Here is an 11,555-nt window from a genome sequence, read left to right on the forward strand (position 1 = left end):
TCAAAGTGTCAAAGCTGGACAAAAATAAGTAGTCATTGAATATAGCAGTTTTGTTATCCATTTCTAACATCGGTATCGATATCGGTTATCGGCTACATGAGTTTTAAAATATCGGCATATCGGATATCGGCCAAAATCCCAATATCGTGCATCCCTAGTCACGATACAATATTATAATGATATTGCAATATCATTATATATTGCGGTAATTTTCCCAGCTATCAAAATTAAATGTATAGATAAAAAGCAATTGCTGTTTATGTTTATTAGAAGACATTGATCATTTAGTTATTTTGGTATCCATGTTTTTTGGGGTTTGACTGAGTTCATGTCTTCTACTGTGACTGCCTCAATTACATATATGGTGTAACGCACAGAAAAAAGGCTCCTCAGCGCTATCTGCCAGAGTGGCGGTGAAGAGGTAGTCCATTTTCCCTCACTGTTTTAGGTGAAATATTTTGTTTTTTGTAAATCAAGACTAGGAACTGAAAGATTTATGTTCTATCGAGCAGCTGAAAATCAAAAAATCGATTTTTTCTCACCGCCCTAATAAAATATCATGCATGGTCATATCATGATCGGAAATTAAATATCTCTGTTTAGATCAACACTAAATAAAATAAAAAGACCATAATGTGTGTATACTTGTACAAAGCATTCGATCAGATTAAATAATTTAAGCAAACACAGATCTGTCTAATCTTCCAGAAAAATGGCGGAAAACGTCAAACTGACATTGCACACATTAACAGTGGAGATTATTTTTGCTCCAACGATCCGAATGGGTGTGTACATGGACCCCATCAGAATGGCAATAAGCAAAAACCACATCACTTGACATTTCTTTTGGAAAGAAATGTCAACATTTTTGATCTGATTAGGCCTTCAATCTGATTATTTGTGTCCATGTAAATATATTTATTCTAATTGTAACATGACAAACCAAACACACTGTTTGATAAATATTCATACTCTCTATACCAATGGTTGATCCAATATGATTAACTGCTGAATTAACCTTCAGCTAAAATGAAAACAAACTACTCTTATGCTCCTTTTTGTTGCCAAAAAGAACTCCTTAGTTTTAACAAAAGCTTTTTTTCTAGCTTAATTGTGTATAATATTATTACTCTTTTAGGATTTCATCATCTGTGGTTACACAGCAGGCTAGGTGAGAGACAGAAAACCCTTTATCTGAGGAAATGTAATAGATAGTGAAAGGTCGTCCTTTGATTAAATAAGCGCTGCTGCTAAATCATAGGATGGCTCATTATCTTATAACATAATTAAGAAAAAGGAGAATCTTTCTTCTCCTAATTCTACCGCTGTCACTCTGTGTAGCTGCCTGCTTTCATATTCCAATCTAAGAAGTGTTGAGCCAGTCAAAGACTGATTGGAAAATACAAGACTGAAGAAATGTGTGATTTTTCTGTGAGTTTCATGGCGGCCTCTTTTCTTCTCTCATCACAGGTATATTAATCAGTCCACACACTGCTTAGCTTACAAAAGATATTATTTGACATCTGGCACACAAATTCATCATCATTCACACTAATACATCCTAAATATTATCCTCAAAACCTTTTTTTTTTTTCGCTTGTCATTCTGACTGCTCTGCCAGCTCACGGCTGTTCTGCTTTGCTTCTTTTTGCTTCGCACCGCCACAGCAAATTAACTTCACTCAGGCCAGGTGCCGCTTCGGACAACATGATGTACATTTATAATCACTTCCTCCCCTTTGTGGAGCCATTTCTGTTCGCTGTGTGTGTGTGGTGATTCAGTATGCTCCACATTGGCTCAGAAGTGCAAGGTTAATTCACTGGCTGTCTGCAGAGTCCACTTGTGGCAGGAGGCAGGCAGCAGCATGCAGGAACACGCTCCCAAATACAGAAAAAGAAATCCTGTGCTGTTCCTCCTCAGTATTGAGAAAGACAGTATTAGCTCAGAAATAGAGGCTGGAGGAGAATTTATAAAAGGGAGTAGAGAAGAAGTAAAGAAGGTAAAAAGACTTCCAGGGGGACCATTGTAAAGAAAAGAAAGGTGAACTTAAGCATTTAAGCATGTAGCACCCACATGTCTTTGCTACACGTTCTCAGCTGACCTACTGACTAGTCACAGCGGATCTTACAAACAGAAAGCAGGAGGCTGATAGAGTAGTAATCGATTTGAAAGACGGAACACGAACTCACCATCTTCACATCTCACAATGCATTTCACAAAGAGGCCCTCCAATTTGAAGAAACATTGATCATTTGTGGAAGCTTTGTAGAATTTTAGCAAAGACAGACACAGGTCGCTTTGTTAAACCTGCACCAAGCATCATTCATCTGAACAATCTATTTTTCTCCTCTTTTCTCAGATCCTCCCTCATTTTCCCTTTCACTCCTATTTTATGAGCCCATTGAGGACTTACTTGCTTCTAACCAATAGCTCCTCTAATGATGTCTGGCAGCTGATGCTCTGGCCGTCTTTTACATGTTGCCATTCTGTCTGTCTTTCAGAAATGTTTCAGTTAGTTAAACATTTAGGTTCTGCTAGACAAATTTAAATAGACTGGCTCCCTCTTAATGTTAGAGTTCAGACTGACCGAATGATTTTCACAGCAAATAAGAGACAGTGGGTACTATCATTGTATGTTGAAAAATGGAAATCTATTTTTCAATATGATATAACTTAGAAATTTAATTTTTGTGACAATTAAACGATTTCTCATGAAAGTGAAACCAACTCTGATTTTATAGAAAGATAGATCAGGTTACTATGTGAATAGCTTTAAGTCTTTCACAAAAATCTGAAGCAAATTAAGGGTTCTTGATTGATTTTTTATATTTTGTCAAAGCACAAGAACTTAAACTCAACATATTCTAAAACATTTTTAGGTAACAGGTTAACACATGGTAGCAAATATTGATGAAGTGAAAGAAAACCCAAATTTGGCCATCAAGAAAGTCGTTAAAAGAACACCACTATATAAAGCATGTGAACAAATTTGCTCTGCTCAAATAAAACCAAAGCTTTTTTAGCGTTCATGTTAACCAAAATGTGGAGGAAAATACTAGCATTACACATTAACCATCCTCCTTATGAATGGCGGAGGGAGCATCATCCTGGGGGGAGGATAGAGAAGCTGCTCAGCAGTTGTTTGGAAAAGCGCTTTAAAAATTTCAATCTGAAATGGGAAAATCCAGGTAATAAGATGCAACAAAGTTTATGTTGGGAAGTGTTAACATTCAGTGTTGGCCTAGTGGTTAGAGCAGTACACTTGTGCTCTGAGAAGGTTGCAAGTACCTGGTTTAATCCCCACAGCCTGCACTCTGGGTTTCTGAGCAAAACCCTTAACTCCACCTGCTCCCAGGGGCTGCACAGTGGCAGCCCACTGCTCCTCAAGGGGATGGGTTAAATTTAGAGTGAATAGACCTACAATAATAAAGCTTAAATGATCCCACTTTTTGGAATGCTCAGTCATAGTTAGTGCTGCAGCTAACAATTATTTTGCAGGTCGATTAATCTGTTGATTACTTTTTGGATTACTCGATTAATAATCAGATACCCAAAGGTTCCTTGAAGAAGACTTCTTTACTAAATTAAACCAGGAAACTATAATGTTTCCACTTGAGGAGTTCTGGATTGAACACATTGACAGACGAAAATGTTTTTTATCTTAAATGCTAAATATTTATATATTTTTGTACAATACTTGTTTAATTACTACTCTAAGTGGGTCACTGTCAGCTAAAGGCATTTTTTTTACTGTCTCTATACTCCATTTAACGATTAATCTTAATTAGTTACGATTATTTCAATAATCAATTAATCACGATAAACCCGATTCATTCTCTCAGCCCTTGTCATAGTCAAGACTGATATCCAATTGAGACTCTGTGCTAAGACGTAAAGGCTTCTCTTCACAAACCTTCTCTATTTAGTCCAATTGAGCTTGAAGTATTTTACAAAGAATTAAAGAGGCAGTAGTCTGGACGGCTCTGAAGGACTGGTAGCAGAAAGAGCAATAATGAGACTTACTGTAGCAACACAAGGGGTTCTTCTAAATTGGTGTCAAGCAAATCAGCAACAGATCAGTAATAAAAAACAATGACCTGCAGGTATATGCACTTTCATTCAGTAAGCGTCAATAAACAATAACTGTTTTTAGGAAAGAATATCCTCTTCCTTTGGAAAAAAACAGAAAAAAAACTCCTTACAGACCTGCAAAATGGAAAAATTATATTCTTCCATGAGCTTAATATGTGCCTTTAATTTGAAAAAGAAAGTATGAGAAACTTTTTGTTTGATGGTTTTAGACCTACAATGATTGGCAGAATGATATAAACAGGTTGTTTCATTTAAATATTGGGTTTTCTTAGACTTTGAGGAGCAGGTACTTCTATTAATATTATATTTACTTTGTTTTTCATAAATAAACAACCATAGCATTTCTTTGACGGGTAGAACAAATGTTTTTTTTCGCTTCTCTTTTTTTACATGGAACACTATCAAATATATAAAGTTTGTGGATGACAACATTAGAAAATTTTTCAGAGAATTTCTTGATGTTTGGACGTTCAATCCCTTCCCCTCCAGTCCAGGGAGAATATTAAAGAAGAAAAGTTTTCAAAGTTCTGATGTTTAGTTTGAGTTTTGATTTTGGGCGGTTCTTGGAGGCTTAACTACTCAGAGCAAACAAGCATCAAGAGTTTAGATCTTCTGAGCTGAGTGAGAGCTGTCAAAAATTCATGAGACCTTTACAAAAGTTCATCAAAGAAAAGCTGACTTTAAGCATCCAGCAATCTGTCAATTTGCTACAGATGCAGAGCACTATGTTACAGAGAACCTAAAAAAAAATTTCAAACGATTGACAAGTTTTCATTTTGACAAGTTTTCAATAAACTTCATGATTTTAGAAGAATCTGCTTTTCTTTCATGATGTGATCTTTTTCATAGATAAACACAGAGCAAGTGAGAAATAAATTAACACGATGTACTCCTAAAACAACCGTGAATGCCAAAACTATTTTTATTTTGGTTTTAAGTTTTTATGGCCAGCCAAATTAACCTTGTTTTCAAATTTATTAAAAGCATTCATCTAATACTTTAATAGTATTTTCTTTTATGGTCTTGAAATAGATAAAGAGGTATGTCTGAGCCACACAGCAGGGAAATATGTATGGTATTCTTTAAGGCACATCTTCTAAATACTTTTTGTATCCTACCTGGCATCTCCAAGGTCTTCTTTTAAAACATATAGCATTTTTTTTTTTTCAAAAGTTTGAAAAGATGGCATAAAAATTTGATTTTTTTCCAAACTTTTACTTTACAGCAACATTTTATTACTTTCCTTTTAGGTGATCTCCTTATCAACTTTTCCTGACCCTGTAAACTTTTGTTACATTCATTCACTGAATCATTTTCAAATACATTTACACATTTACAAAAGTGACCAGAACTTCTCAGGATTTTTCTTTTTTTTTGTTGTTCCCACAGTTTCTTTATTGCTGGTATTATTGGGTCCAGCATTAAACGTTAGGAAGTTAGATTTTAAGATGAATGAAATGTCTAAATGCAAATAGTGAAAAAACACACCTTAGAACTTAGTAAACATCGTTTGCTAAGTTATTTGTCAGTTGCAACACAGAACGTTTTCAACTGCTTATTTGTATGGCACGTCCACAGAGAGCGGACATATTTGTGTTAATGCACCGTGTAAAGTATAAACTAAATATTGTAGCTCGCTAAAGTTGCACTCGGATAAATATGACCTGTTGCTACTATAAAGGTCTTTCTCTTTTTTGTCAGGAATGTGGACTCCATTTTATCTTCTGAAAGTCTAAAAGAGACTGATGAAACCTAAATTAGATTAACCCACTGCAGATTCCTTAAAACCCAAATTGAAATTCCTTATGTCTTTTTTCTCAAAGCATATAAAGTGTTTTAATAACTTTTTTTCCTTTTCATTGGGATCGGCTCTAATTGCCTTTTTTTTTTCCTTTTTTTTAAACAAAAGTAGGGGCTGCCTGTGGTGCCATCTATCTGAGGTTTATACAAGAATCTTCTAAAAATAAAAATATCTCAGTTCTTTTCCAAAGGTTTTTCAATAACCAAAATCTCTTCAAAGGACATCCTGTGCCTTCACAAGGTTCATTTATCAAATATTCCTTCACAGTGTTCTTTTGTTTTGTTCTACCAGAAGCTCGTCTTGCAACTGGTAAATGGTTCATCAGACATATAAGTGAACATAGTGAGTGATCAAATCAATATGAATCCAAATTGATCCTTTCTTCCTATTATTTTTTCTATACTCTGCCAAACTTGTTTATAACCACCGAACTGACTGAGCATTAAAGGCAATAAAGACATTTTGTATTGTGAATCATTGTGAACGTACTCATGTTGAATAGAGGAGGGGAAAAAAAGACTCTCAAAAATCCATTTTGCAGATTGGCTGCTCTGTGAAGGTTGTCTCAGCGGAAATCTTTTAAAGCAATTACAAAAAAAAAGAAAGCTTACATGCTTAAAAACTTTAAGGCGACAAGCAAAGACAAATAAGAAGTTACATCCTTAATCAATAGCACTTTCTTTACAGTTAGCATCAAAATGACTCAAAGAAGGCAAGGAAAATGCATTGTGCAAGCAGTTGACATTATGAAATCAAAAGAAACAACAAAAGCATAATCATGCTCTGACACTTCAAGAAAGTTTTAAGTTGGGGTGTGGAGGGATGGCACTTTTTTATATGTATATTTATACACACATAATATGGTTTAAGGTATGTATGGGTTAAAAAAATAAAGCGCTGAATGGAAACTGTAAATCATATACCAGTCTTATACCAGTCAGATCACCATGTTTACATTTTATCACTGCTGCACTTTAAAAATGGCAATGTCTTGAGGGGGGTGTTAGAAAAATAAATGTTCAATTAAATAAATAAAAGAATTCCTCATAAATGTCCCTTTTGGGATTGATTTTTTAAAACCCTTTATTGATTTATAAACTGATCTCTTCTTATCACATTGCTTTCTTTTTTATAGAACGTCTGAGCCTTATAATCTTCTGCGATCGAATCCCTCCTGGACAACTTCTGATTTTTGTTTTTTAAAAGAGAGGATTTAGAGGATCCTGATCATGCGACATTTTACACCCTGGTGCAACACGTCATCACTCAAACCTATTTTCCCTAAAACATTACACTATTTTAAAACCATGCAAAAATGTTATTATTTTTGTCGTTTGTAAATGATATGGTTAATTGATTTTTGAATCGTCCAGTTGTTACACACATCAGTGCATATCTGAGAGTGATGGCATTCATGCACCTTTGCGGAGCCTGAACTGCAGATTCTAAGGGATCCTAAAAGCAAACATCAACTCAAATATTAGTATTTCCCTGATTTTCAAGATAAGACTGACAGCATAGAATGTCATCAAACCCTTATTACAAATTTTATGATTAATTAAAGACATTTAAAGCTTTTTATGCATTGAAATTGACGTCTGAATTTGCAGCTTATTGTGATCATCTTTCAAGTCTTTATCTGGAAGTTTTAAAATGAACATATTGCTTTTCTATTAAAAAAAAGAGGCATTGTCGCAACTGAGTCGTAACTCAAAATCACAGCTTAACTCTCAAATTCAATGTGGCAAGAGGCAATGCAGACATTTGGACTTTATGCCAAACGGGACTTACATACAGTCCTGTTTGCTGTCTTTACTTACCGCAAAGGGAGTTGGCAAAGCCGTACCACACGCAGCCCTTCTCTCCTATGAGCCAGCGTCCCTGCGTGCTGGCAGCAAAGCTGAACGGAGTCCCGAGGACGCACACCAGCAGGTCGCTGATGGAGATGTTGATGAGCAGCAGATTAATGGGGGAGCGCAACATCTGGTAGCGGCAGAACAGAACCAGCACCAGAAGGTTGTTCAGCAGTCCGAACGCACCGATGAAGCCGAGGCACACGGCCACGACGAGGTGCCCCGTTGGGCTTAGGGTGGTCCGGAGCGTACCGCCCCCCGGGTGCCATTCTCCGGCTCCGGCGCACAGGGCGCTGTTGAACTCCGCGCAGCCGCTCAGGCTCGCGTTAGACACGAGCATGGCAGCCCGAGTCACTGCGGCGGCACACCGGGCGGCCACGGCGACTAATGTGGCGACGGCATTTCTGGTTTGCTCTCAGTGTGGGAAAAGAAGGGAACAGACTTGTTGCGTAAAAAAAAATAAAATGTCAAGTAGTAAAAGTGGAGCCAAACTGGCGATTGGAGATGATAAATGCCTTAAGGTGGGAAATGTCAAACTTTTTTGTCGGTTCTTAAGGGGATTGGGGTGTTGTCAAATGTTACAGGGAAAGTTTGGTTAAGCTTTGCTCCACCGTGTGGCAGACTCTAACGCAGAGACGCTCCAGTGTCTCACCCAGGCAGTCACCTTCCCTTCTCGGACCGGGTTTAAATCACTGCTCTCTGGCAGCTGACGCACAGGGCGGAGAGTGGGGGCTGGATTGTTGGGCGGGAAACCAGAGGCGCCTGGAAATCCAGCTGTGGACCATCCACGCGTCAATCTGCATCTCAGACTGGATTTAATGCCATCATTGATCCGTTTCACAAAGCAGGTTTAACAAACTCAGACTCAAATCCTCAACTAAGGTTGGAAACTGTTTTTGGTTTCCCAGCAGCTGCTGTGATTTAGTTTAATCTACTCTGAGTGAACATACTCAGAGTTTAGCATCTATTTAACAAGTATGAAAAGTCATGATCAGTGGAGCCCCTATTTTACTAGTCACCATGACAACAGGCAACAAGAAATGCCTAATTCATATCACTGTACCTAGAGAGTTTAAGGCAGAAATGAAAGAAATAAAGAAAATATCTAAAAGACAGCGTCAGTGACATTTATAGCAACAGTTACAAAGGAGAGGGAGATGGGATGGCATAAGAGAAGATTGCTGCTCCAGTTAATGTTTAGGTTTATTTTAAAGGTATAGTGGAGGATGTTCTTGTCCCGGGTGGATCGTCAAAATAAGTGGTCCTCCTAATTGTCAATCATTCTGGTGATTTGAGTTTAGGTAAGGTTGTGCTACATGTTCGTCCCGGTTTTCACTTACCGATGGTGATTATGACAGTGGAAAAATTGCAAAAATTTGGGAATGTAAGCCTTGGATGAGTGATGCAAACGGCAACATTTAAATGTAAGGGGCAGAAAGAGAAATAGGCTCTTACATGCTTTTGCAGGCATTTGATAGGTGTGGGTGTTTCCTCTCGGAAGCGAGTACCTTTAAGTCCCCTGTGGCAGGCCGTTTTAACATTTATTAAAAGCATGCTCCTTTAAAGATCACTAAAATAGTATTCTTCCTAGTTGCAATCACATTCCTTGTCAGAACTGTAATAACAGATTTTCTAAAATACATTTTTGCTGCAGAATTTCAGAGAAAAACAAAAACAAAAAAAATTGTTCTACTAAGAATAACAGGTTATATACCTAGAAATAAAAAAAATAAATTAAGTGGCCATTTTGACATTTCTCAGCTTGGCTGAATATGTATTTCTGATATCAGAAATATTTTTCCTTTTGATCAAAATAATACAGATTATGACCTGTAACAGTAAGAATATGGAGATTCAAAATTTATTTGTAGACAACCAGAATGTTTATTTTAGATATGAAGAAGATCGTTTTGTTTAAAATTGTCATTTTGACAAGGAAATATTCTTCTCAGACATCAGAAATACTGTACATGTTGACAAACTAATAAATATCAGAAAGGCCTGCCATAGACTGTTGTAAACATGATAACAGAGGGGAAAAGTAGTTTACTTGTATTTGTAATTGAATTATTGTTTATAGAAGAAAAATAAAACAGCATAGCTTTTTCAACTTAATTCAGTTCAGCTTAATACAGCAAATACCTTAAATCTCTAGGGCCAACCTGAGGTGTAAGCAAACTTTGCAGCTTCCTAGTTGACTCATCCAGAAGGTTGTTATTTAATGTATTTGTTTTAAACAAACAAATCCTTTCCTACCTGGGGGATGTTTCATTACAATTTTAGCAACTGATAACTTATAATATATTTATATCATGAAACCACCAGCTGCAGTAAAGAGAATAACTCCAGCAAATATCTCTCACTCTTATCTCTTACTTTGGATTTGTATAAGGTCATATTGTCACTTTAATTGGTAAGAATATGGGGTCCGAATTTTATTTCTAGACATCCAGAATTTTTATTTTAGATATGAAGAAGGTCCTTTTGTGTAAAATTGTCATTTTGACAGGGAAATATTCTTCTCAGATATCAGAAATACATAAACTGACAAACTAATAAATGTCAAAAAGCTCTGCCATAGACTGTTGTAATCATGATAAAAAAGGGGGAAAGTAGTTTACTGGTAGAATGGTAGTGTATCAATGCATTATATTTAGGTTAAATATTACATGAGAGATGCGTACCTGTCAGCAGGTTAAGATAAAGTATAAAGATGTTGTTGGAACAGGTAGATTTGTGCATCATCTCGCAAATTTCCCCCTCATTTTTTATTGTCTTACATTAAACAGTAAATAATAAGTGACTGTTTGACTGTAAAATGTTTCTTCTATAATAATGTTATCGCATATCAATGTTCTCTCATTGATATCAAGGTCTGTTAAATACCTGTTAAAAAAGTCTTTGAAATGCTGCTAATGTGAGGACAAATAAGATTGTGGATGTGTGTAATGGAGTGTGAGGTAAAACAGCAGCGCTTATAAGGATAACTGAATATGGAAGAACATCTATATGTGGTGTGAAAACCCTCTATATTTAAGTCTCTGTGAATGAATGCCACTCATTCTTTTATTGGATCCTCGTCAAAAGGACATGTTATGTTAGTGTTTTTAACACCTCATCTGTCCAAGGGACTTAGGTAATGATTTTCTTTTCATTGTTCACACAAAACTATGACAGAAACTCTGCTCATTAAATATGATCGGCTATAAGGAGGACAGGGACAGAGGACACTGAGTTTATTAAAGAAAACCTTTTTCAGACCAGGTTTGTTCTGGGAAGAATGTTATTGTACATAGCAGAAGCAGAGGTTTAATAACTCCCTTTGTGAAACAGAAAACTTGAAGTTTCCTGTTTTCAGGTTTAACCCTGTAATGCCAAATGTATCAAATTTTTTAAACACATGGTTTCTGAAATGTTTTGCGTATGACACCTTTTGCATGTTTTTATGGTAAAAACTTTGCTCAAAATCCCATTGTATACAATCAGATTTACCTGATAACAGAGGGCAGAAGACTACACAAAAAATAATCTTGACTTATCGCATAGTAATAAATTATTAATATCAAAAATGTGTTTCTGTTTTTTTCTTTTTACATATTTTGTTAAAAGGCCAAATAAGGACTTCAAACCAAACAAAAGTAATTTTCTGTTTTGTTTTATTCTTGGATCGGGCTTTAAAGGGTTAAAAGGGTGAGAGTTTTAAGTAAACCTGTTTTGTGAAATATGCCCCAGTCATCTCACACAGCAATTTATTCGCAGAGTACATCTTAAGAAGCAGTTGCTCTCCTTTTGGTGCTGTCCATGGTGCT

General features: G+C 36.2%; 1 protein-coding gene across 1 annotated transcript in view; it reads right to left on the bottom strand.

The window, feature by feature from the left end:
- The window catches only part of LOC107083612 (vertebrate ancient opsin-like), an 80,848-nt gene extending 72,466 nt beyond the window's left edge, over positions 1-8,382 (bottom strand). The window contains exon 1 of the mRNA XM_015372975.1: positions 7,714-8,382. Within this exon, the coding sequence (XP_015228461.1) occupies positions 7,714-8,086 (373 nt within the window). The 5' untranslated portion in view covers positions 8,087-8,382. The remainder of the gene's footprint in view (positions 1-7,713) is intronic.
- Positions 8,383-11,555: the final 3,173 nt, after the last annotated feature.

Source organism: Cyprinodon variegatus, unplaced genomic scaffold (assembly GCF_000732505.1).
Source record: "Cyprinodon variegatus isolate N-32 unplaced genomic scaffold, C_variegatus-1.0 Scaffold79, whole genome shotgun sequence".
In the NCBI taxonomy this organism is placed as follows: Eukaryota; Metazoa; Chordata; class Actinopteri; order Cyprinodontiformes; family Cyprinodontidae; genus Cyprinodon; species Cyprinodon variegatus.